This window comes from Sciurus carolinensis, chromosome 3 (assembly GCF_902686445.1).
Source record: "Sciurus carolinensis chromosome 3, mSciCar1.2, whole genome shotgun sequence".
Taxonomy (NCBI): domain Eukaryota; kingdom Metazoa; phylum Chordata; class Mammalia; order Rodentia; family Sciuridae; genus Sciurus; species Sciurus carolinensis.
This window is the reverse complement of record NC_062215.1, coordinates 583,037-608,533: the sequence shown is the minus strand read 5'-3', so window position 1 is coordinate 608,533 and position 25,497 is coordinate 583,037. Positions and strand designations below refer to the sequence as shown.

Here is a 25,497-nt window from a genome sequence, read left to right as displayed (position 1 = left end):
ATGAATTTAAAAATATTATTTTGTGTAATTTTGAAAATAACTTTTTTTTGTTCTTTAGAAAAAAAAAAAAGAAATGAAAATTTGACCTGAGGATATGGCTCAGTTGGTAGAGTGCTTGCCTTACAAGCACAAGGCCCTAAGTTCAAGTCCCAGCACTGCAAAAAAAAAAAAAAAAAAAAAAAAAAAAAAAAAAAAATGAAAAGTTGTACCCATTTGTGTACAATGAATCAAAATGTGTCTATAAAAATAAAAAATATTTTAATATAAAAAAGATGTGTATAATGTGAGCCCAGGGCCACTGTACCACTGAGCTACTTTCCCAGCCCTTATTGTGAGACAAGATTTGGCTAAGTTACTGAGGTTGGCCTTGAACTTGCAAATCTCCTGCCTGGGCCTCCCTAGTCGCTGCTAGTATACCCCTGTGCCACTGTGCCTGACCAGGCTTCTCATTTCTCATTCTATAATCAGCATGAACTGACTTAGAAAATGTCTGTAATTTAAAAGTCCAGTGTTTCCACTGTAGCCCTGCACACAAGAAGGACAAATTAGTTTTGCTCCAGGAACCAATTTCTTAGAGGAATGTGATGGGCTGACAGATCTGGCTCCATGAGAATGTTCTAGGCCAGACTCTAAGGGAAATGACTGCACAGACTCCATTTTGCTCTGAGACTCCATGTTATGTAGGAAATAAGCTTCTCCCATGGGAACACCTCGCCTCTGTGCCCATCATCAGTTACTTAGTGTGACATGTTTAACAACACAGAATGATAATTCCTATGTAAAGTTGTTCTCTTTTGATCCCTATTGCTCCTAAACAATGTACCATGTGAACGGTGATTGTGTGGATGTTAGCAACCATTCTTCAGTTTGTACCTAGCTGAGGGTCATTTTGACCCACTTCCCCCTCTGTCGATGATCTCATGATGTTAGTTTGTAATTTTGAATCACAGCAACAGACACTTATGATCCATGTGATTTTTGGTATAAGAACCCCTACAACCCTATGGTCAGGGCTGTTCTCCCAATAGCCACTTTTGGGGACATTGTGTGAGACAGTCAACGGCCGGCTTAATAAAGACTCTCAGATTTGGACTTCTCAGTGGGGATCGTTTTGTTCTTAAGTTGCGCCCTATAACAAGGAACAGTAATTGTTCCTAGTTTCCAAGCCTAAGGGCAGGAACCAATCCCTTGGTAAAAGTGTCTGCGGTGGCCAGGCGCTGGTGGGGCATGCCTGTGATCCCAGCTACTGGGGAGGCTGAAGTGGGAGGATCCCGAGTTAAAGGTCCGCCTCAGCAACTTAGCAAACACACCCTACGCCAAAATAAAAATAAAAAGGGGTGGGGATGTGACTCAGTGGTTAAGCACTCCTGGGTCAATCTCTGGTACTAAAAACAAAACACTACCACAGTGAACAGACCCCAGGGACCAACAGTCTTCATTCAACAAACACTTCCAGTCTCCAAGCCCCGCCCACGCGGTCCTGCTCCTCGCGCATGCGCACCACCGCCTTGCCCGATCTACGTGACGAACCACGGGGAGGCCATGGCGGTGCCGGCTCCGCCCAAAAAGAGCCGAGGCAGGGAAGGCGAGTGTTCAAAGCTGAGCTGACGGAGAGGCCGGTCCCGGAACTGCCCCGACTCGCCCTCCTCCGGACAGCCCTCGCAAACGTCTTAGTCATTGCCACAAGACACGCACGAAGCGGAAACCCGGGTAGAGCTGACCGGGACGCAAAGGGTCGGATGGGGCGACTTAGCATCTCCCCACACTCTGATTGGCTCCGCTAAAGGCCCGCCCCTTGCTGCCTCTCTCATTGGCCTAAGGCAGCGCCATAAGGGTGGGGCCTAACCATTTTCTTCACGCTCCTTATTGGCCCAGGGGTGTGGCTCTCTTTGTCTTAGCGCTCTCATTGGTTCCGCACAGCTCTTAGGGGCGCGGCCTCTGCAGAGCAAAGACAACAAAGGGCTGCGGGCGACTGACGGAGGTGTCCGTGTAGGTCGGTGCTCCACTGTGCTCAGGCGCTCAGCCTCCCACCTGTCCGACTCCAGATGAAGTGTGAGCACTGCACCAGGAAGGTGGGCGCGCGGCCGACGTGGTCGAGACTGGGGTTGGAGGTCGGGGACATGTCTGGATGCGGGTGGGGTCAGAGCGTCGCGACCTGAGTCGAGGCTGGTGGTCGCAGGTCAAGGCCCGGCAGCGCCCCGCCAGCCGGGTGCGGCTTGCGAACATCTGTCAGCTCTGGCGGCCCGCCGGTGGCTGGGGGCTGGACCCGCGGGGCGCTGGTGATGGGCACTGCGGGCGAGCGTACCGTGGGTCTGGCGGTGGCGGCTAGCTTGGGGCCGGTGCTGGGGCTTAGGTTGTCTGCCCCCGTTCCTGTGGCGGTTCTGCACGAGAGCGGTTGGTGCAGTGATCACAGATGCTCAGACCGGCTCATAAACTTTTAAAACTCGCGTGCTTCCAGTGACAGCGAGAACAGTTCAGAAGTGGAAAGGGAAACAAGGGCGGGCCCTCCTGCTCCGTGACTGACAGTGGTCCTTTACACTTGCGTTCGCGCTGTATCAGCCATGCAGTCCGTGCGCAGGGGATTTTGTTTTCTTAAAAATTGTATCACATCATAAGTACTAGATATAATTTTTTTCTTCTAATGCTTTGTGGGAGACATCCTCTCAGAAAATTGCATACAGTTCTGGCTCTTTGTAATGGCTGCATCACATTCTAAGCGCATCTGTTCCAGATAAGGCAAAGGTTCCTTGGCCTGACATGGAAGGCCACCTCACTTGTAGTGCTTAGTTACTACAGACTCTGCAGTTGGATGACTGAGCGTGCAAGTGTGTATGTGACTGTCCTGAAGAACAGTTGCTTTTCTTCTCTAAAAAGATTTCTGGACATGAGGTTAATTGGTTAGGGTATGTGTGTGTATGTGTTTATTTTTTAGATGTTGATAGACCTTTATTCATTTATTTCTATGTGGTGCTGAGAATTGAACCCAGTGCCTTACATATGCTAGACAATACTGTACCACTGGGCCAGAACCCCAGCCTGGTATGTGTATTTTTAGTGGAAAGAATCAGGTTAAAAGTTGGTTTTTAACAGTGTTCTTTTGCCTTTTTAAGGAATGTAGTAAAAAAACGAAAACTGATGACCTAGAGAATGTGTCTGTTGATGCACCAAGTCCAGCCCAGGAGAATGGAGAGGTAAGTAGATTTTTCAGTTTTGTATCAGCCTAAAGTAAGTGGCTGGTACTGTTTTTCTCTGTTTGGAGTTCATGTCACCAAACAAATAATTGCTCTAAGAAAGACTGAAATAAAGTTGAAGATACTAATAGCCATGTGCAGGAAAGTCCCTCATTTCCACACAGCCTGTGTTCTAAAACATACCTAGCCAAACACTGCACTAGGAACAAGGAACTGATATTTAAGTCTCAACTCTTTTTTAATGGAAATTTCCATTAAAATGAGAATTGAACCGTGGGCTCTAAGGCAGAAGGATCATAAGCTCCAGAATAGCCTCAGCAACTTAGGGAGACCCTGTCTCAAAATAAAAAGGGCTGGAGGATGTAGGTCAGTGGTAAAGTGCTTTCTGTGTTAAATCCTTGACATCCCCCCCAATAAATAAATAAATAATAAATAAATGAAATGGACTGGGGATGTAACTCAGTGGTAGAACAGGACCCAAAGAAAAAAAATTTTTAAATGAGAATTGAGGATGTTTATAAAATAACTCAAATCTCATGATTATGTAAATTTAATTTTTAAATGGTTTCTTTTTTTTTTTTTTTGCGGTGCTGGGGATTGAACCCAGGGCCCTGTGCTTGCAAGATTAGCACTCTACCAACTGAGCTATCTCCCCAGCCCCTCAATGGTTTCTTTTTAAATTTACTTCTTCTTTTTTAATTCTCTTTAGTAACAATTGTTTATGTTTATTTGATACACTCCCTGAGCTGGGCTCTTTTTTTTTTTTTTTTCTTCAGTACTGGGGATTGAATCCACATCCCCACCCCTTTTTATTTTTGTATTTTGAGAGAGAGTCTCACCAAGTTTTCTGGGCTGGCCTCAAACTTGTGATCCTCCTGCCTCAGCTTCTCAAGTCCTGGAATTACAGGCATGTGCCATCACACACAGCCTGAGATGGGCTTTATATGTGTCATTTCATGTAAGTCTACCAGTGTTCCCAAGTCACAGAAGGATGTGATGCCAGTAGGTTAAGGTCATATCTTCCCTTAGAAAATACTGGAACCACTGGACATGGTGATACACACCTATAATCCCAGCTACTCTGGAGGCTGGAGCAGGAGGATCACATCTTCAAGGCCAGCCTCTGCAACTTAGCAAGACCCTTTCTCTGAAAAATGGAAGTTCAGGGCTGGGGAGATAGCTCAGTCGGTAGAGTGCTTGCCTTACAAGCACAAGGCCCTGGGTTCGATCCCCAGCACCGCAAAAAAAAAAAAAGTGGAAGTTCAGTGCAATTCAGTGATATAAAGTGCCCCTTAATTGAATCCCAAATACCACACACAAAAAAAAAAAAAAACAGAATACTGGAACTGATTTAGTAAGTGGAAAACTGGCAACACGGGAGGAGCTGCTGGCAGATTTTTCTTAAGTTGAGTAGTTCTGATGTGCTGTTTAGCCTGAGGACATTTATTTGGTTCACCTGTGCTCCGGTGCTGTGCAACGGAGGCTGAGGCTGAGGAGTAGCAGAGCATGAGAGAGCACCCAGAGAGTGACTGCCAAGCAGAAGAGAAGCGGGGAGCACCGGGCGCCTTGGGCCAGTTGGGCTGGTGCTCTGTAGCAGCCAGGCCCGGGGGCCTCTCCCAGACCTGCCCTCTGCTGCGTCACCCTGCACAGAAACCTAACCCCTGAGAGGCCCTGTTCTTTATCTGGTTATGGCAAGCTGGGTTACTGGCTCCCCAGGGCTCGGGCTCGGGTGAGATAACACATGTACCTGCCAGCTCAGCCATGGGCACACTGCTAGAATGAGGGGAGCTGGGAGGGGAGCCAGGCTGAAGGGTGGTGGGAATTCGAGGTATGGGTATGAACAGGAGAGGTCTGAACAGGGACAGGGCCCTCCCTTGGCAGGTTGATGGCCTTGGGGAGCCACTGGGGCTTTTCCTTGAGGAAAGCCTCAGGTGTGTTTTTAGGGCAGGTGATAGAAGCAGCAGCCAGAGTAAGTGATGGAAGCCACTTCGGCAGTTTTGCGGGTTTGGGTGAGCCATCCAGAGTGGCAGAAGATCCCAGTCGAGGCTTGGGAGTGGTGTGTGCTGGAAGTGAGATGGCAGCACTGGGATAGTGAGATAAAGGGAAGAGGGTTGTTGCAAATCCAGTTCTAGGAGGAAGCAGGGAGGAGGAAGGAAGGTGAGGGGTGGAACCTGACACTTGCAGGGTGCTGTGTTGTGATCAGGGTGGTGATGAGTGTCTCTGTGGATGGCCTGTACTCACTGTTCTCCACAGGGTCACATAGGTGCCAGAGCCCCGCTGTAAGCTGCAAGTTCCATCTGGAAACTTGTTAGAATTCCAACTCCTGAATCCCATTTGACCTCCTGGGTCTGCATCTGCAGGAGCAAAATCCCAGGATGAGCAGGCTGCACATCTGAGCTCACTTGGAGAGTATGCTGTAGAAGGAGGAGCAGAGAGCCGACTCCTGTCAAATCACATGATAAAGAAAAAATTGCATAGGGCTAGGCCTGTGGCTCAGTGGCAGAGCACTTGCCTAGCACTTGTGAAGCACTGTGTTCAATCCTCAGCACTCCATATCAACAAATAGATATTCTGTCCATCTACAATTACAAAGAAAGAACTAAAAAAACAACAACAACACCCACAAAAGAAACTCTGTAGACGACCTCCAGAGCTTTCGATCCTCACTGAAATGATTCTGTTGGCTCAGCATTTTCATATATTCACCCACCAAAAATTTACTGAGCACCTTTTGTATGCAGTACCTGTTAAGGTGCGGGAGCAGAAGGAACATGACAAAGCTACAACTTGTAAGCTCACTGAGGGGGGATAGACATTAACACTTGTAGTTGGTGCAGAGAAAACAGGTGTGGGAACACCCTCTCTGTGAGGGCCACTTGTTAGGTGAGCCTGCAGCCCTCCAGGAGCACAAGGAACCCAAGACAGTCAGGGCCAGTGTCTCAGGGACTGGGGCAAATGAGGGCGATATGGGCTTCCATGTGCAGGTCTGTTGTCAGGGCACCAACAGTGTTCTAGCAGGCCTCTGGAGGCTGCAGGGTGGGTATAGAGGTCAGTCAGGAAGGAGAGGACAAAGTGTAGCATGACTGAAGTTCTGCAGTCTGCATCCAGGTGAGCAATTGCTCAGGAGGTGGGATGGGGCATGTCCGCACACCCCCAGCCCTGTCCAGGATGGTTTGAGGACCCTGGTTCACCTGCAGGTGGAGACCCAGAGCCAGCAGTGGGTGGTGCAAACTATGTGCCTGGAGATAGAACCAGGGCACCCACAGGAGCCATGGGATAGGGTGAGCTCGGGGAACCTGGAGCTGAGGAGCAAGTGGCTGCCGGGCCAGCTCACAGCACACAGGAGAATCATCTTCCTCCCACATGTGACAGTGCTGGGACTGGTTCCACCTGTGATTGTCATCATGGGCCTGCTGCTGAGCTCTGGGCCTTGGCCTGGCATTGTCTTCATGCCTAGCATGAGTTCTGCGACTCATGTTCATGCTGCTACCCTCCCTAAAGAAGCATGTTAATGGGGCTGGGGTCTAGCTCAGCGGGTAGAGCGCTTGCCTTGCGTGCACAAGGCCCTGGGTTCAATCCCCAGCACCGCAAAAAAAAAAAAAAAGAAAGAAAAGAAGCATGTTAATGGGGCTGGGATCTAGCTCAGCTGGTAGAGAGCTTGCCTTGCATGCACAAGGCCCTGGGTTCAATCCCCAGCACCGCCAAAAAAAAAAAAAAAAAAAAAAAAAGAAAAGAAAAAAAGAAGCCTGTTAATGCGAAACTGATGCTTTCTTCACAGAAGGGAGAGTTCCATAGGTTAGCCGATGCCAAGATATTCCTGAGTGACTGCCTGGCGTGCGACAGCTGCCTGACTGCAGAGGAAGGAGCCCAGCTCTCCCAGCAAAGCGCCAAGGAATTCTTCCGTGTTCTGAACCTTAATAAGGTATGGTGTCCAGAGCACATTCTGTCACCGTGCCTGGGGAGCTGAGCTGGGGTGGGGGGTGAAGGGGGAGGCGAGGTCTGCTCCCCGCATGCACAGAAGCCTCTGCTGGGACATCAGACACACACCTCTGTCTTTCTCAGTCTCACGAGGTCCCTTGCTGCAGTCTACCTTCTCCTGAGCCCTTCTGTGGAGAATAAAATCCCCAGACAGACTCCTTTGCTGACTCTGGGGCAGAGTGGCTGGCAGCACACATCAGTCTCCCAGCTGGAGGGGTGACCACAGTCTGGTGAGGCCAGAGGGTATTGTTCTGCCTGAGTTTCAGAGATGGGCTTGGGTTCTAATGGTCTCGTGTGACTGGGGCAGGCTCAGACTTCAAGGAAGTGTGACTCCAGATCCTCCTTCAGCATGTCCTCTGGACCTCCTGTGCAGAACTAACAGGCACCATGTCTTTCAATGAGATGAACAAAAGGGAAAGAGAAATGAGGGCAGCAGGCTTGTTGGCATCTTGATATACAGCACCCAGAGAGTTGCCGTGATCTGTCAGAGAGTGTCTGCATCCCACTTTGCCAAGCGTTGTGTCCTGATCACGTGTCAGAGTAGGGTAGGTCTTTTCTCTAGTCAGTGGCTAGAGCCTTGAAAATTTCTGGATTTTTGTTTGCTTGTTTATTTGGGGAGGACTGGGGATGGAATCCAGGGCCTCACACATGGTAGGCAAGCCCTCTGCCACTGAGCTGCACCCCACTCAGGACTCTGGCTTATGTGAGTGCTGCGTGCAGTGGTCAACACCCAACCTACCTCGGGTGCCCAGCCTCGCTCCTTCTGGCATTTTCCTGGACAAGTCATCCACCCTTTTTTAGGTTCCAGTTTCGGGTAGAAATACTGTCTCTCTTGTCAGCATTAGCTGTGCCCCGTGTACCCTTTGTGGTGTGCAGTCTCCAAGGGGTCCGTGGTCAACAGTGGGTGCCCAGCTGGGGTGCTCTGAAATCATGAACCCCGTGGCACCCCTTCTCACCTGCTCAGCTGCCCCGTCAGGAAACAGTGGCATCAGCCACTCATGGCGTTGAGCTAGAGTCGGTGATGCCTGCTTTCTCCTGGTGTGCCTCTGTCCCTTGATACTGCTGCACAGTACAGAGGGACAGCTGTGTCCAGCTGTCCTGCCCACGCTTGGTATCAAGTACACAATTCACATTCACCCTTAGGTGATTATTCAGCTGGAAATATTTGGTACGTTTATTGACAAGTCACAGTTAAGTTATATTGTTTGTTTATATTCCATAGTATTTGAAAACATCATTCAGCTACTGGTGACAGATCCTGACACTGACCCTTGGGCCAGGGGTTACTCTGATGCAGAAGTCCAGAGCTGGCTCTAGGCACTGTGGTGCTATGGGAGGGAGTGAGGACGGGCTCTGCTGTGTTTGGTTTGTAGCCAGCGCTGGTGCCTGGCGACCCTGCAGACGCCTCCAGGGCTGTCACTGGCTGTGCTCAGTCTGATGGCGCTGGTGGGTCCCTGGGTTTCTCCCTGAACTGCTTATGCCAACCACTTTCTCACTGATTTTTAATTTACATTTTAAAGAAAGCTTTCCTTACTAAGGCATAAATATATATAGTTTATTTATTTGGTGCCAGGGATTGAATGCAGGGGCACTTAACCACTGAGCCACATCCCCAGTCCATTTTATTTTTTATTTTGAGCTAGGGTCTCACTGAATTGCTTAGGGTCTTGCTAAGTTGCTGATGCTGGCCTTCAACCTATGATCTCCTCCTCAGCCTCTCGAATCACTGGGATTATAGGCATGGCCACCAGGCCTGGCTAGTCAGAATTTTCTAGAATAGTTTGTAGGGGACAGTTATTTGCTCCCCCTAGACTTAAAATTTTTAGCGGCTAAAGTGTGCCACTGAATGACCCAGGCTGGGGGCTGGAGATATAGCTCAGTTGGTAGAGTGCTTGCCTCACATGCACAAGGCCCTGGGTTCAATCCCCAGTACCACCAAAAAAAAAAAAAATAAAAGAAAAAAATAAAAGACTAATGAATGACCTAGGAGACTGACCCTTGCACACAGTCATTTCACTTTGTATATATATGATCTTTGTTGTCACTGGATGACTTCTGTAATTCAGGGACCCATGTTGCAAATGGTCCTGTTTTCCAATCCTGATCTCCTTTCTCCTTAGTCATGTTTGCCAGTGCTAGTCTATTTTATTAATCTTTGACGGAATATATGATGGTTTGGATTTGAGGTGTCACCCAGACAATGCAAAAAGGTTCAGAAGAAATGATTAGGTTTTGGGAGCTTTAACCTAATCAGTAAATTAATCCCTGATGGGATTAACTGAGTGGTAACTGGAGGAGGTGGGAATTGGGACATGGGTTTGGGGTATATATATTTGTATCTGGCAAGTGGAATCTCTGCTTCCTGATCACCATCAGGCGAGCTGCTTCCCCCACCACCCTCTCCCACCATGATGTTCAACCTTACCTTGAACCCCAAGGAATGAAGCCGCCCTTCTGTGGACTGACTCTGAAACCATGAGGCCTCAGATAGACCTTCCTCCTTCACAGTTGTGCTGCGCAGGTCCTTTTAGTCACAGCAGCAGAACAGCCGTCTGGAACAGAACATGTGCTGCCGCCTGCTGGACCTGAGTCTTTCTCCAGGTGTCTGCTTGCCCTTCGCTGAGGTGACCCCCTCTGTTCTCTTGTAGAGATGTGATACCTCAAAGCACAGAGTGCTGGTAGTGTCTGTGTGTCCTCAGTCTTTGCCTTACTTTGCTGCTAAATTCGACCTCAGTGTCACTGACGCGTCCAGAAGGCTCTGTGGCTTCCTCAAGAGTCTTGGTGAGTCACCTTGGTAATGCTGTGGATTCGAAACCTGAGATCACAAAGGGCCCGGAGAAATGAGCAACTCCCAGGAGCCTCTCATGGAATGTAAAAGGACCCTGCGCTGTGTCATGAGACCAGCTTGCACTGATGGCCAGCAGTGCTACTTACCCCATGCTCTGCACAGACAGGGTTTGTGGCAGGAAGGGCTGATTCCTCTGGAGCCAGACGTGAGTGCCTGCTGGCACCTTGTGCAGGGGTATGTGCCCTTGCACAGCAGCTTCAGTGCTGCTCCCAGCTTCACGGAGAATCTGAAATGAGTGTCCAGTTTCCCAAGAAACTGAGGTGCAGAGCAGGAGGGGTGTAGGCAGGTATTCTTTATGTGAAGAGTGATAGGTGGTAATTTAAGAACAGAATCAAGCCAGCTCAGTGGCCATGTCTGCAATCCCAGCTCCTCAGGAGGCTGAGGCAGAAGGGTTGCAAGTTCAAGACTATCCTGGGCAACTTAGCCAGCCTGTCTTCAAAATGAAAAATAATAAAAGAACTAGGGATGTGGCTCATGGTAAAGGGTCCCTCAGTTTAATTCCCAGTACCCACCCCCCACACAAAAGGGAGAGAATACAGTCAAGATGGAAAATATCAACAAGGAAGTAAAACTGCTAAGACATGGAGCTGCTCCCATGCCTTCTGCCCTGTCAGGCTAGTGCCGCCACAGGGCTGCCGAGTGCTCTGTGTGCCCAGACCTTGCACAGTGGCGTCACAGAGCCCTTGAGCACCCTCATGGCATGGCAGCCAGCAGGCGGGCAGCGAGGGCAGAGGAGGAGAGCTGTCACAGCCAGAGAGGGCTTCATGCTCTCTGGGGCTTTGTAAAGAGTAAGCATAGTGGGGACGGTCATCCCAAGACCCTTGGAAAAGCATTGTCAGGCAAGACCGAGAGCTGAGAAGCAGCCTCTGGCCACATTGCTCTTGGGCATCTTGGTGAGGGGCAGTTTCTCCTGGTGGGCGACGCTGCCCCAAGACCCGGCAGCCGCATGCACACTCACCCAGGCGCCCTGGCACACTGCCGATCCCTGGGCTCAGGCTGGCTTGCCCTCCAGCAGACGAGCAGGGCTGTTGGTGCTCTGCGTTTGACGTGGAGGCCGCCCCAGTGCGTAATGGTTATGTCTTTTTTTTTTTTTTTTTTTGATAACCTTATTTTATTTATTTATTTTTTTGTGGTGCTAAGGATCGAACCCAGTGCCTCACACATGCTAGGCAAGCGCTCTCTCTACCACCAAGCCACAACCCAAGCCCTATTGTTGTCTTAACCAAGAAAATATATCCACAGCAAAACTCGTTTCTTCTAAGGTGAAAATTTGAATTTCATATTTAGCTTCATTGTTGCTTTATAGCAAATAATTAGAAACAACCTAAATGTACAACAACAGGGAATTGCCTGGCTAAAGCATGTACAATAGAAAATGAGCAAGTCATTAAAAATGATGTAGAGAATTGGAAAAATGTTCACAATCTGATTAACTGAATAAATGATTATATTTGCAAAAAAAATGAATTTCATAATATTTATTAAAATATCTGACTTCTTTTAAGTTTTAGAACAGCTATAAGTTTGTTTGTTTGTTTTTGTACTGAGGAATTAAACCCAGAAGTGCTTTACCCCTGAGCTCCATCCCCAGCCCTTTTTATTTTTTATTTTGAGATAGGGTCTCACTAAGTCGTTTAGAGCCTCACTTAGTTACTGAGACTGGCTTCGAACTTGCCATCCTCCTGCCTCAGCCTCCCAGGACGCTGGGATCACAGGAGTGTGCCACCACACCTGGTGCATTCTCACTGACTTTCAGTCTGTCCAGGACACCACTGAGTTAGAAGAGAATGCTGCTCATGCTTACGATGTCCCATTAACTTACAAACCAAGCATCGCGAGGCATGTCTGACACAGATGTAGAGGAGAGACAAGAGACAGGACCTGTGTACTGCATTGTAAAAGTGATGTGTGCTTATTTAAAGAGAAAGTAAGATGCTCAGGCCTGAACTGGCCCTTAGTTAAAGAAGAGCCAAGATGTGTGGTCAGGGGGGCCCCTAGTCCCTGCTGGCTGGAGACAGCACCCTCCCTCTTGCAGGGGTACACTATGTGTTCGACACCTCCATAGCTGCGGACTTGAGCATCCTGGAGAGCCAGAAAGAGTTCGTGCGTCGGTTCCATCAGCACAGTGAGGAGCAGCGTGCACTGCCCATGCTGACCTCTGCCTGTCCAGGTCAGTCCTGGGCTGGGGTAGGTGTGGGCACTGGGCGAGGGGGTGGTTGGCAGGCGTCCCTTGCAGCCTGGTAGAGTGGGGGTCATCCGACCCAGTGCTGTTCACGTGAGCCGACACTTACCAGCTGGTAGTTTGGGGGTAGCCTGCGGTTTTGCTATTTTTTTGTTTTTTGTTCTGTATTGGGGATTGAACCCAAGGCCTCACACGTGCAAGGCAAGTGCTCACGTATTGAGCTGCATCCCAGCCCAAATTTTCATTTACACATTTGCAAAGCCTCTGGGGCAAGTGTGCTTACTGTGCTTTATTTATTTATTTATTTATTTGTGGGGTACTGGGAATTCACTCAGGGCATTTGACCACTGAGCCACATCCCCAGCCCTGTTTTATATTTTATTTAGAGACAGGGTCTCACTGAGTGGCTTAGTGACACCCTTTTGCTGAGGCTGGCTTTGAACTCGCCATCCTCCTGCCTCAGCCTCCCAAGCTGCTGGGATTACAGGCGTGCACCATCGTACCCAGCACTGACTGTGTTTTAGTAAAAATAAATCATATTCTTTGTTTGTTATTTCCACATTCCCAGAGTGCTTGGGACTTGAACCCGGACCTCCAGGATGCAAGGCAGGCACACTACCATTAGTGCTAAATGGCCTACCCTAATAAATCATATTCTTAAAATTATTTCAGATTACCAAATAATTATCAAGTGATTACAGGCAACGTGGCAGGGCACCTCTCAGGATCTGGCTTCTGACAGCCTCGTCTCCCCTGCCTGGTTCTCACCGTGGTGGCCAGGGCCACCTCTGTGGGCCTGGTGTTTTGCCTGGTCCTGTGAGACCTGCAGAGCTGCACCCCAGCAGCTCGAGTGCAGGTCTGCGTGCTGGGCGTGCTGCCCTTGCGCTGAGGTCCACAGGTAGCCCTTGGGCCTGCCTAATGCTGCTCCTCGGGCGGTTCTCTCTTACCTGACGGCTGTTGCGTGCAGGTGTCCAGAGGACTGGGGGTGTAGAGGCTGGGTTACGGGGAAGCCCAAGATTTGAGTGTAGGGCTCTCGCCCTGGGCAGGCCCTCCTAGAGGCCTGCCCGCCTCCGCTCAGGGGCAGGGCATGTCCTGGACTTCAGTGCTCACCAGGGCTCATGCTGTTGTGGGCACACTGGGTATGTGTCCATGAGGCTGGGCCCTCTTACCAGGCCTCACCCAGTGTGGGGAGAGCGAGCCATGGCTGCTGCAGGCCCCCCGAGAGCACTGCAGCAGCCACGCCGTGGCATGGTGGACATCTGTTGACTTGAGCAGAAGTGAACACGGCGCCCATTTTGCTATTGAGAATTCATTTTGGGGCCTAAGTTTCTTACATTTCATTGCTTTAAATAGTGGGCAGTGTTGGGCTCATTTCCAGCAGGTCAGCAGAGTGTGCTGGGCCTCTCCCACCTGCACGTGGCTACCTGCCTCCTCACTGGGGGTGGCTGCCCCCACCCTAGCTGTCTCGCATGTGGTGCTCTCCGGTTGAGGCCCACGGGGTGCTTCCCACTTCCCAGCACCCTCGCACCTTGAGGACCTCTGACACTGTCTGAGCTGTGGAGGACAGGCCGTGGGTGGGTGGTCTGTGTGAACCTGATAAGTCCTGCAGCTGACCTTGTGGACTCTCCCTCCGCAGGCTGGGCTCGCTACGCTGAGCGGGTGCTGGGCCACCCTGTCACTCCCCACCTGTGTACCGCCAAGTCCCCTCAGCAGGTCATGGGCTCCTTGGTGAAGGATTACTTTGCCAGACAGCAGGTAAGCTGAGCTCAGAGGGCAGCATGCTGGTCAGGAGACGGACGACCCTTATGTCCAGGTGAACTCCTGGGAGCCATGGCTTCAGGTCAAGACCCCGTGGCACCCTTTCCGCTCACGTCATCTCTGGGCCTCTCTCGTCATAATCTCTTCCTTTCTTCTTACCCTTTTTCTCCTGGACCCATTTTGGCCCAAGTAGAAACACTGTGGTTCTGCTTCTGGGCCAGCCTTGCCACAGAGGCCTGGTTGGACCTGTGCCTGAGGCTGTGAAGACCACTGTCACTCAGGACCAACCTCACCTCCGCCTGGCTTCCCCTCAGACGGTGGTGCCACCTGACTCCTTGTGAGACTCTGCCATGGTCTCGTCCTTGTCCTCTGTGAGACAGCAGGAATCCCAGCCTGGACTCCTTCACCCCCGGCCTCACCCTGTGCCCTCTGTGCCGTGTGGGCCTTCGGCAGCCTGGGGCCCACGCCTGGTGCCTGGAGGCCAGCTGTGGAGCGCCACATTGGAGTGCTGTGGCTCCTGCACTGGCCTTCAGAGGAGCCACGCTGCCTGTGTGCCGTGGTGACCAGAGAAGAGAGCAGAACAGGATCTCGCACACTCTCGGAGCCAGCTGGAGGCCACCCTCCTGGCAGCCTTGCTGTTTCAGCCCCAGAGATCATTTTCTTCATGGAGTCGTAGTGGGCAGGTGTCGGGTGTGAGTCATAGAGCAGGGAACTATTCTACTTGCCCTCGTCCTTGCCTTCCCATCGGAGGAAGTCCAGCTGTCTGTCTTCTCTTCTGCCAGCCTGCCCTCCCCTAGCTGGTGCCCAATGCCCTGGACCCTCTTGGGGGGATGCAATGTGGGGGACCCAGCCTGAAGCCACCTCTCACCTAACCCCCTGTGGGACTGTGAGCAAAGCAGGCTTCCTCTCAGGCTCTGCCCCTGCCCCGAGTAGGGCCTTTGAGCCCAGGCCTCCCTGGCATTGCCCAGTTCTAGTCTAGCCTTGGGCACCTGCTCCTCACAACAAGACCCAGGGGCAGCCTCAGGAGGCTGCAGTAAGCCAGGCAGAGCACACACCTGCTCTTCTTATCGTACCTGGTGTGCTCAGTCCTGGAGGAAGGCTCTGCCCTCCTGGTTCTTAGGGAGGCTCCCCAGGCTACTGGGCCTGCAGGTTCTCTAGGTGAACCAGAACTCCTTCCAGAGTGAGGCAGCAGAGCTACAGGCGCACTGCTGGAGCAGCCCAGGGTGGGGTGAGAGCGAGCCAGAACCAGGGCTCAGCCGAGTCAGCACCCCAGTGCCTGGTGGAGGGCAGCAGGTAGTATCTGCCCACCCTCAGCATGTGACGCTCTTCTCCACAGAACCTGGCCCCAGAGAAGATTTTCCATGTAGTTGTGGCCCCTTGCTACGACAAGAAGCTGGAGGCTCTGCGGGAGGGGTTCTCTGCTGCTCATGGTGCCCAGGGTGCTGACTGTGTGCTGACATCAGGTGAGAGGCTGCAGGTCCGTGCCTGGACCCTGGCTGACTCTCTGACTGGCCAGTGCTGAGGGCCCTTGGGTTGAAGGGAGGGTTGGACCTGGATGCAGCCTTGCCTCCTCTGTGCACACGTGACTCAGATCTCTGGAACACCCACTGGGGCAGTGGATTGGCTGTGGCCCATTCCACCTGCTGCCCTGAGGGAGTCCTGCATGACCACAGGAGGCCTCCTGACCATCTGCCCTGGACACAGTGGAGCGCTCACAGAGGGAACAGCAGGGCCCCCCCAGGCACTGTGCCACCAGCAGGCAGCACCTTTCAGGTGTGCTCAGAACTGAGCAGGCAGGTTCCGTGCCTGGGGATAGAAGTCGTTCCTGGAAACCCCTGGACCCAGACAGAGGAAAGCCAGCTGAGGTCATGGGGGAACTGGAAGAAAGCTGGAGTCCCTGCTGAAAACAGGTCTCCAGGTGTTGAGACCAGCTGAGGCCAAGCAGAGCGGGAGGACAGGTGTTCCCCTCCTGGCGAGGCCAGGAAGCCTGGCAAGGCCAGGAAGCCTGGCAAACTGATGCCCACAGGAAGGTCTCCACCTTTGGGTGTACCTGTGGGAGTGATGTGGCAGGAGGGACTCGGGGTCCCTGTGGTGCCATCCTGCACTCCCTGAGCAAGGGGCCAGCGGCCATCTGCTCATGCTGGAAAGGTGCAGCCTATGCAGCAGCTGTCACGGGAACCACATCCAGCAGTTTGTATTTTGGTGCTGGGATGAAGCCCAGGGCCTCAAGCATGCAAGACAGGTCCTCTGTCACCAAGCTCCCAGCCCCATTTATGTGCCTCTGTGATACCAACTGGGCGTTGGACCCAAAGGTGCTAACACTGAGCTGCATACCCAGTCCTCCTTATCTTCTATTTCATTTTATTTACTTAGTTGAGACAGGGTCCTGTTAAGTTGCCCAGGCTGCCTTGAACTTGGTCCTCCTGACTCAGCCTCTGAGTAGGGCTGGGTTACAGCACCGCACCCAGCTGCACCACACCACGGTCTTCATGCCATGTACTGTGTTCCTGGCCTTAGCAGCCATTTAGGGGGCTCTGGTTCCACCAGGGGCTTTTCTCAGGACGCCTCATGAGGAAAAAGTGGTGCACACCTTTGATCCCAGCAACTCAGGAGGCTGAAGCAAGAGGATCACAAGTTTGAGGCCAGCCTCACTAACTTAGTGAGGCCCTATCTCAAAATAGAAATAGAAAAAGGACTGGGGATATGGCTCAGCAGTAAAGCTCCCCAGCACCAAAAGGAGGAGAAGTGAGGAGCGAGCCTCTCGTTTTGAGCCACCTTGGTGTGCACTGTCCACAGCAGGCTCTGCAGGGTGTCTGGCTGTGCACAGAAGCGTCCACCTGCATGCGCTCAGGGTGGGCGCGCGAGGCTTAGGGAGGCCTCCGACCCCGGCCTGTTGGTGCTTGTCCCTGAGTCTGCTTCTGCTCTGTGGCGCAGTAGAGTCCAGGGTCCCTAGTCCAGACTCCTCCAGAGGAGGGACAGCACGGCTTTGTGGTAGCCTGGGCCCTCGGTCCTTGGTGTCTCAGGCCTCTTGTTTGTCTGTAGGTGAAGTTGCTCAGATAATGGAGCAAAGTGACCTCTCCGTAAAAGACGCTGCGGTGGACACCCTGTAAGTGGTTTCTGGGGGTTGGTGGGCGGGGCCTCCTGTGAACTCTTGGGCCGCCCCCAGTAGCCCCAGGCTCCACTGCTTTGTGACCAGAGGACTGAGCACTGAGATGGGGCGTCTGTGGCCCATCACAACCCGGGGCCACCCTCCTGGCTTGCAGTGGATGTGGGCAGGACTCTGGACTGCCAGGTTGACTTCTCTGCATGACGGGCACACCAAGCCTCAAGGAAGGGGCAGATCAGAAGCAGGGGCGGGCCCCCCTCTGCAGAGGCACTTCTCTCCCTTGGGGCCACTAGAGCCAAGGACACAGCAGCCGTCTCGACCTGGTGGCCAACCTGGTGCCCAGCCAGGACCACAAGACTGCCTGCATGTCCTCCTGTCTGTGTCCTCGGGCCTGAGTGGTTGCCTGTTTTGGGAGATGGGACCGAGGCTCAGGGAGTTTCAACACCTCTAGTGCTGGACAGGGTCTGCACCTAGGCCTGGGGTGCCAGCGTCCTTGCTGTGGCTCAGCACTGGCAGACACGCTCTCAGGTCACTCAGGAAGTGAGTGAGCGAGCCAGCAACGAGCACAGCCCACCTGCAGCCTCAGACCAGGGCAGGGGAGGCCTCGTGCCGATTGTTTACTCTCCTTAAGACCGTGATTCCCCAAACCTGAGTGTTTCTAGAGGCTGTGGCTGTGTGGGGGTGCCCTTGGCCTGGGACTGGGGCGTCGGGGTGGCTTCCACTGTGGCTTCCCATCATCATTAAGGACTTCTCTCCCTCTGCCTGGAGGTTTGGAGATGTGAAGGAGGCCCCAGTGAGGCGCCACGAGGGGGCCGGCTCCGACGGGCACCTGGCCCACGTCTTCAGACACGCGGCCAAGGAGCTGTTCAACGAGCACGTGAAGGAGATCACCTACCGCGCCCTGAGGTGCGGCTGGGGTGTCTGCAGCAGGCCACCTGTGGCCAGCAGGGCAGTTGGGCACCGCTGCGGGTGGTGTGGGTAGGCCTGGGTCCTCTACAGGAGAGGCTTTGCCAGTCGACCAAAGGCCTTATGTGTGTTGACCCAAACTTCATCTCGCTGACGTTCCCAACTTAGACTGGAAAAGGGCCTCAAGTCCCAGAAAGATGACTCTACAGCCAAAATCTACGTCATCTGTTTTATAGAAACAAAGACTTCCAGGAGGTCACCCTGGAGAAGGACGGGGAGGTTCTGTTGCGCTTCGCTGCTGCCTATGGCTTTAGGAACGTCCAGAACCTGGTCCTGAAGCTCAAGAAGGGCAAGTTCCCGTACCACTTCGTGGAGGTCCTTGCGTGTCCCAGAGGTGAGCGCAGAGCAGAGCCGCGGGCAGCCCCAGCCCTGGGGTCGCGCTGTGATGGCCTTGGCTGTGCTGGCTCTCCCCTTTCCTCTCAGCCTCCTCACGTAGGGCGGCCGGGCACGTGGCACACCCTGACCCTGTGATCCCAAGGACTCGGGGGTCTGAGGCAGGAGGAGCTCAAGTCCAAGTCCAGCCTGGGCGGCTTAACTGTCGCAACGCACAGTGAAAGGGCTGGGGGCGCACCTCAGTGCTGCAGCGCCCTGTGGAGGCCCCCCGGCTGTGGGGACCCAGGCAGGCCCCTGCCCGAGCTGAGGAGAGCCAGGTCTGAGGGCCCCGAGAGCCCCGTGCTTGAGAACCTTCCTGACGTGTGGAGGGTAACCCAGGTCCCGCAAGGGACAGAGCAGACCAGAGCCAGATGGACGGGCGTCCCCTGGAAGCACCCACGATGCAGAATGAGAAGCCCCGGCCGTGGCAGCCCACCTGACTGCTGTGTGCTGGAGCTGACTGGGAACTGGGGACATCTGTGTCCCTCCCAGGGAGAAGGGATGTGGGTACCCGAGAGCAGCATTCCTAGAGAGGCCCAGGGTGAGCCAGCAAGGACGCAGACGCCATGGAGAACTGGGCAGGAGAGTGGCCAGAAGAACCTCGCCCAGGAGGAGGAGCCAGGGGGACACCAGCTCACATTAGGGGCGGGTGCAGGGCAGAGAGCTGGTGGTATCGGGAGGGTAGGGTGCAGAGTCGGCAGAGCTTGTCGGGCTCAGGGTGCGGGCTGGTGAGACAGGGCCTCTGGGAGGCGCGTCCTGGGCTCCATGGAGGCCCCATGTGCGAGCAGTGGAGACCACAGGCTGAGCTGCCGCTGCCCCAGGCCCAGGGAGCGCGAGGTTCAGCCCTGGGAGCCTGCTCCCTGGTCGCGGTGGCGCCGGCGACGGAGCCAGGGCCTCGTCCTCGCCAGGCCATGCTCTGCCGCAGAGCTGCGCCCAGTCCACGGCTGGTTCTCTGAGGCGAATGTCCTGCTGTCGACGGGCACGTCGTCTGCACGCTGGGGAGAGAGCAGCACTGAGGGCGGGAGGCCTGGCCAGTGCAGACGGCGTCGGCGAGCCCCGTGGCAGCTGCGGCTGCTCCTCCGCGGAGTCTGCACGTCCCTCCCGTCCCTCCCTGCCCAGACCGTCTCCCAGAGCCTGGCTTCCGAGGGAAGCAGCAGCCTCCTGTGTGTGCCTTTCAGGGTGCTTGAGTGGCCGAGGCCAAGCGCAGACGGAGGACGGGCACTCGGACAAGGCCCTGCTGCGGCGGATGGAACGCATCTACTCCGACATTCCTGTGCAGCCCCCAGAGAGCAGCGCACACCTGCAGGAGCTGTACCAGGAGTGGCTGGAGGGCAGCGGCTCCCCCGGTGCCCAGGAAGTGCTGCGCACCACGCACCCGAGCCCGGTGCGTTGCTCAGGCAGCCTGGACATCAGGTGGTGAAAGAAGCCGGGGCAGCTTGTCCACCGGAGGTCTGCTCTGAGCTGGAGGGTGGGCCTCCAAGAAACAGCTTGTTGAGCCTCCCTGGCTGTCATTGTCCTCTGCTGCCCCGACAGCGTGGGGGAAGGTGTGCCCCAGGCCAACGGTCCTTTTATCCCAAGGTCGTGTGAAACACCCAAAGAGTGAGAACCAAGACAGAGTATTACCTTTTAGGGTTAAAAGACTGGACGCTGTCCTGTGAAGAGTCAAGGGCAGGTGCAGTCCACACTCCTCAGCGGCTGCTCAGAAGTGGGGCAGCAGGGCTGGGCTTGAGCCCGCAGTGCCTTCCCGCTCCTGGCCTAGTTGGCTCCTGCTGTCCCCCGTACGTCTCTAAGAACGACCAAGAGTGCTGGCAGCAGTGGTCCGGGTTCCTGGGCCATCAGAGTACAGCACCCCCACCCTGCTGGGCACACGCAGCTGGCTGGGGACCTGTGCACTGGCCACTCAGGCCCGGCCTGACCTGGGGCATTTAGTCTGAGCTGGACTCATGCAGGGGGAGAGGCTGACAAGGGTGACCGACATCAGGAGAAGGCGCGGGGCATCCCCAAAGCTCAGTACCATCACGGCCAGGGAGGAGAGCACAGGCCCACCTGCCCTGCAGGGGTGGGACCGCCACGCCCCCGCTTGGGACAGCCCCTTCAGCTCTGGCCGTGCTGCCTGTGTGCTTGCCTTAAGGAGAGGAAGAACGCGGTGTCTCCAAAAGGACTGGACTCAGACTCGCGGAGCTGACCGGCTCCTGCTGGAGCTGGCGGTGCTGCGAGGCCCGCGGGCGGCCTGGTGCAGCACTTGTTTCCTCGGCGTGTGTGGCTGCCTTGGTCCCGTGCTGTGCGGTGTGCCTGTCTAGGTGGGTGACCGGCGCATGTTGCTGTGTGTTCTTTGCTTTCGATCTGTACATGCGGTTGGGTGCTCATCCTCTGAAGGAACCGATGTGGAATAAACAGCAGGAAGGGGCCTGATTGCGGAACCCACCTGGTTGGGCTGCAGCCCGGGTCCCCTCCCTTGCCACACCCAAACCTGGGCAGCTGCCTCATGCGGGTTCAGCCGGAAGTCCTGCCTCCTTCAGGAGGACTCCAGCAGGCCGCGCGGGGACCTCTTGGTGCCATCCCAGCGCAGCTGGCACTGAGGGTCTGGCCTCTGACAGTCGGGGCCTTTCCCTGGCTGACTGGGTGTGGCCCTGTGCGCAGGAGTAGAGACAGGTTCTCTTCCTCTGCTGTGACCGCAGCCTGAGTAGTCAGGAGCAGGTTGGACGGTCACAGTGCTGGTGCACATGACAGTGAGGGGGAGGACAGGCTGGACCCAGACTGGCCACGCGGAGCCTGCTGCTGCACAGGGAAGCTGCAGATCTGGTGCCACCTTGTGCTTCCAGTGGCCAGAGCGTGTCGAGAAGCTTCGCTCTATGTGCCTGCAAGTGTGCTGACCACTGAGGTCCCACGGGTTCTAGGCACGCCTGTCTTGGTGTGACCCTCACTGAGTCCGGCCCAGGTATGTCGGCTGAGGGCACCGTGGTCCAAGTGGTTGGCAGACCTGCCCAGGGGCACTGGACAATGAGAAGACCCAACACGTGTCTCCAGTCCACCTTTTTCCACACAAGCACCACGTTTTCCCCAGTTGTCATGACATTTGTCTCAAACCCACGACTCCAAGGTTAGAGACTGAGTCCACGTCACTGAAGGCACAGTGACCTCTGGGGAGACGGCAAGACTTTTTTTTTGGTATGGGGGCTTGAACCTGGGGGTGCTCTGCCACTGAGCTGCACCCCAGCCCTTCTTCGTTCTGAGACGAGATCTTGCCAAGTTGCCCAGGCTGGCCTCAGACTTGTGACCTAGCTTCTGTAAGGATGCGTTGTTTCTTGAGATGAGAACGTGCAAGGGCTGAAGTTCTTTTAGTTTGGAAAGGATGTTTTGTTTTTGCTGGCAGTTGCTGTTCATGAAGTCAGTCAGAGGAGTGGTGCTCACTCTCGGACGCGTGGTCTCTGCAAGTCTCCAGCAACAGCAGCACCTCGGGGGTGTGCTCTGGGATGCCCAGGGTCACGCTTACAGAGCCGACAATGCCACCAATGGGACTGTGTCCCTGTGGGCCTTTATGCACTGACACAGAAGTCTCAGAACAGTGCGTACAATGAGACCACTGTGGGCTAGAGAAAGGACACTCGGAAGAAAATGTTTGAGGTTCTGGGTTTACCCCAGCACCGCAGGAGAAAAAATAGGCACGGCGGGGGCAGGGGAGAGTGGGAAGGACCAAATCCCGAAGGACAGGTCCCTCTGCAGAGGGAGGGAGGGGTCTCTGGCCTTGGGATTCCTCACCTGTAGGGAGCCCAGGTGGGTCTGCGATGGGCAGCCTCCCCAGAGGGGCAGATGGACCCGAGTGTGGGGTCCTGGGCCAGGTGGTTGTGAAGGAAGGGAGCCCATGGGAGGGCCCCCCAGAGGACAAAAGGGCTGCAGGGCAAGGTGGGTTGGTGTGGGGTCCCAGTGCTGCACATCTGCTCCTGACTGGACACAGGCACGGAGGGGGACGTGGGGCAGTTAGTGCCTTACCAGGTGGGAAATAGAACCCAGCAGCAGAGGGTGGTTTCCACCCATGGACTCTGGTTATGGGTCCAGCAGGCCTCTGTTGTGACCATTGCTGGCCCAGCCTGGCATGGTGCTGGCAGCATGCAGACAGTGTCCCTGGCCAGCTAGGACAAAGCCACCCTCAGGATGAGACAGGTGCCTGCTTACAAATCAGCACAACTTGCTCTTCCTCTCTCAAGGGCACTCTAACTTCTGAGCTGTATCCCAGCCCTTTGTATTTTTTTTGAGACAGGATGCAAGTGGTCCCAGCTGTCCTCAAATTTGTGATCCCCCTGCCTCAGCCTCCCAAATCCCTGAGATCACAAGCCCACACCATGGGACCCTCAACTTCTTAAAGATCTCCAAATTCCTGTCCGTTCTAAAAACAGGCAAGAGCTGGGTCATAGTCATGGAGAGACTACTTGCCTAGCATGCAGGAGGCCCCTGGGTTAGATCATTAGCATGCAGGGGTGGTAACAGTAAAAGAGAGAGAGAAAAGGAAAAGAAAAAATGTTGGGCTAGGGCTGTGGCTGGTTGGAAGGCTTGCCTAGCACACAGGGACCTGGTGGGGCTGTGGCTGGTTGGAAGGCTTGCCTAGCACACAGGGACCTGGTGGGGCTGTGGCTGGTTGGAAGGCTTGCCTAGCACACAGGGACCTGGTGGGGCTGTGGCTGGTTGGAAGGCTTGCCTAGCACAGGGATCTGGGTTGCAACCCCAGCAGTCAAGGAACAACCTACATAGCCCAGAGTGGTGGCCCTCCCCACAGTGCTGGTTGGATTTGGGGAAGGAACAAACAGCATCATTTCTCCCATCAGTTGAAATGTCTCGTAATTGGGCCAGTTGTGAATAAAGTGCCCTTTAAATTCTGCTTCTCTTGACCTACTTCTTCCCAGTGGTCAAGGAAGCTATTTCTTCCACATAAAGCTACTTAAAATTAGTGTTGTGAAATCTTGGTGATTAGTATTATGATTTGAAGAAAAACATTTTTAAAAGCCTACATTTTCAGAGAGGTATTACACAGTCCTCCCAAGAACATTCTGGAAGTGAGTCACCTGGGGAACAATCTAAGCTTGCAGTGGATCTCTGTGTAAGACAGTGGGACTAAGATATCTTCTCTGGCACATCCCAAACTTCATCAAACTAAGTTTGACTGGGATAGTCAAAGAGAACAGCTGCCTCTAGCTTCATGATTTTCTTTTTTTCTTTTAAATTTTTAATTGTATATGCACATGATCTTTATTTTTTTTTAATGTGGTGTGCTGAGAATTGAACCCAGTGCCTCATATGTGCTAGGCAAGCCCTCTACCACGGAGCCACAACCCAGCCCATGATTTTCATTTCTGATTTTTATTTGTTTCTTGTGCTGGTTGCTGGAACCCAGGGCCTGGTGCACACTGAGCAACTGCTCTACCTCTGAGCACAACCCCAACCCTTAAGGTAGTTCCATGGGTGAGGCTAAGGATGGCTCCAGGGCTGGCTGCGGGCTGGCAGTACCCGGAGGCCAGAGAGGCAAGGACGCAGAGAGCAGGGCCAGCACGCTCTGCCTGGCACGCGCCTTGGTGAGGCTGGTGTGGGAGGGTCTGGGCCTCCGGGGAGGGTGCGCGGGAGTCCTGCAGACGGCAGGGGAGCCAGAGGTGGCCACAGCAAGGCGGAGGGACCCTGCCTGCTGGGGCACTGGGGGCAGCAGTGCGGTCTAGGGGGGCTCCTGGGCTTGCAGCTCAGGCTTCATGCCTGCGCACGCGCTGAGTTAGCCGCACCATTTATTTTTTTTGTATTCATTGTTTAGCGTTGGGGATTGAACCCAGGGCTGTTCTACCACTAAGCTACACCCTCATCCCCTTTGATTTTTTGAGACACAGTCTCGATAAATTGCTGAGGCGGGTCTCAAACTTGTGACCCTCCTGTCTCAGCCTTCAGAGTCTCTGGGCTGAACTAGTGATATTTTCTTTATAGACACAATAGAAAAATGACCCATTCTTTTTTTTATTTTATTTTTATTGTAAACAAATGGGATACATGTTGTTTGTTTGCACATGGAGTAACAGCATACCATTTGTGTAGTCATACATTCACATAGGGTAATGATGTTTGAGTCATTCTGTTATTTCCCCCCCACCCCTCCAACCCCTCTTTTCCCTCTATACAGTCCCTCCTTCCTCCATTCTTGCCCTCCTCCCACCCCCCATTATGTGTCATCATCCACTTAGAAAAATGATCCATTCTTTAGTAGGGTTGATAAAAATTTGTTTTAGTATTGATAATTTAGAAAGAATTCCAAACTACAGAACATTAAAGAAAGAAATTGAAGAAGACCTTAGAAGATGGAAAGATCTCCCATGTTCTTGGATAGGCAGAATTAATATTGTCAAAATGGCCATACTTCCAAAGGTGCTGTACAGTTTTAATGCAATTCCAATTAAAATCCCAATGATATTTCTCATAGAAATAGAGAAAGCAATCATGAAATTCATTTGGAAGAACAAAAGACCCAGAATAGCCAAAGCAATCCTGGGCAGGAAGAGTGATGCAGGAGGTATCACAATACCAGACCTTAAACTCTTAAACAAAAATGGCATGGTATTGGCACCAAAATAGACAGGTAGACCAATGGTGCAGAATAGAAGACATGGGACATATCCACATAAGTACAATTATCTCATACTAGACAAGGGTGTCAAAAACTTACAATGGAGAAAAGATAGCCTCTTCAACAGATGGTGCTGGGAAAACTGGAAATCCATACGCAGTAAAATGAAATTAAATCCCTATCTCTCACCCTGTAAAAACTCAAAATGGATCAAGGATCTAGGAATTAGACCTGAGACCCTTCACCAAATAGAAGAAAAAGTAGGCCCGCATCTCCATCATGTTGGCTTAGGACCAGACTTCCTTAACAGGAAAGAATTCTGTCTGGATGGGGTGCAACTCAGCCAGAGAGCAGGGAACCTGCCGGAGCCCCATGGCCCATGTTCATCCCCAGCCCCAGACGAAAGCAAAGGTCACGTGTGTCCCATTCCCCTGCCCTACCAGCGTGGATCTGAAATGGAGGATGCACTTGGGGCTGGCTGTTGGTGTTGCTGGGACTGACGCT

At 53.4% G+C, this 25,497-nt stretch overlaps 1 protein-coding gene and 1 non-coding gene across 2 annotated transcripts; both read left to right on the top strand.

Annotated features, from left to right (window-relative positions):
* Positions 1–1,949: 1,949 nt before the first annotated feature.
* Narf (nuclear prelamin A recognition factor) lies at positions 1,950–24,235 on the top strand. The gene is made up of 11 exons (XM_047545981.1): positions 1,950–2,072; positions 3,111–3,191; positions 6,970–7,113; positions 9,818–9,950; positions 12,053–12,187; positions 13,836–13,954; positions 15,294–15,420; positions 17,000–17,063; positions 17,832–17,969; positions 18,206–18,363; positions 19,580–24,235. The coding sequence occupies exons 1-11, from the start codon at positions 2,046–2,048 to the stop codon at positions 19,819–19,821; spliced, it is 1,368 nt and encodes a 455-aa protein (XP_047401937.1). The 5' UTR covers positions 1,950–2,045; the 3' UTR covers positions 19,822–24,235.
* Positions 9,035–9,107, top strand: Trnav-cac (transfer RNA valine (anticodon CAC)). The gene has a single exon. It is a non-coding gene; the product is annotated as a tRNA-Val (tRNA).
* Positions 24,236–25,497: the final 1,262 nt, after the last annotated feature.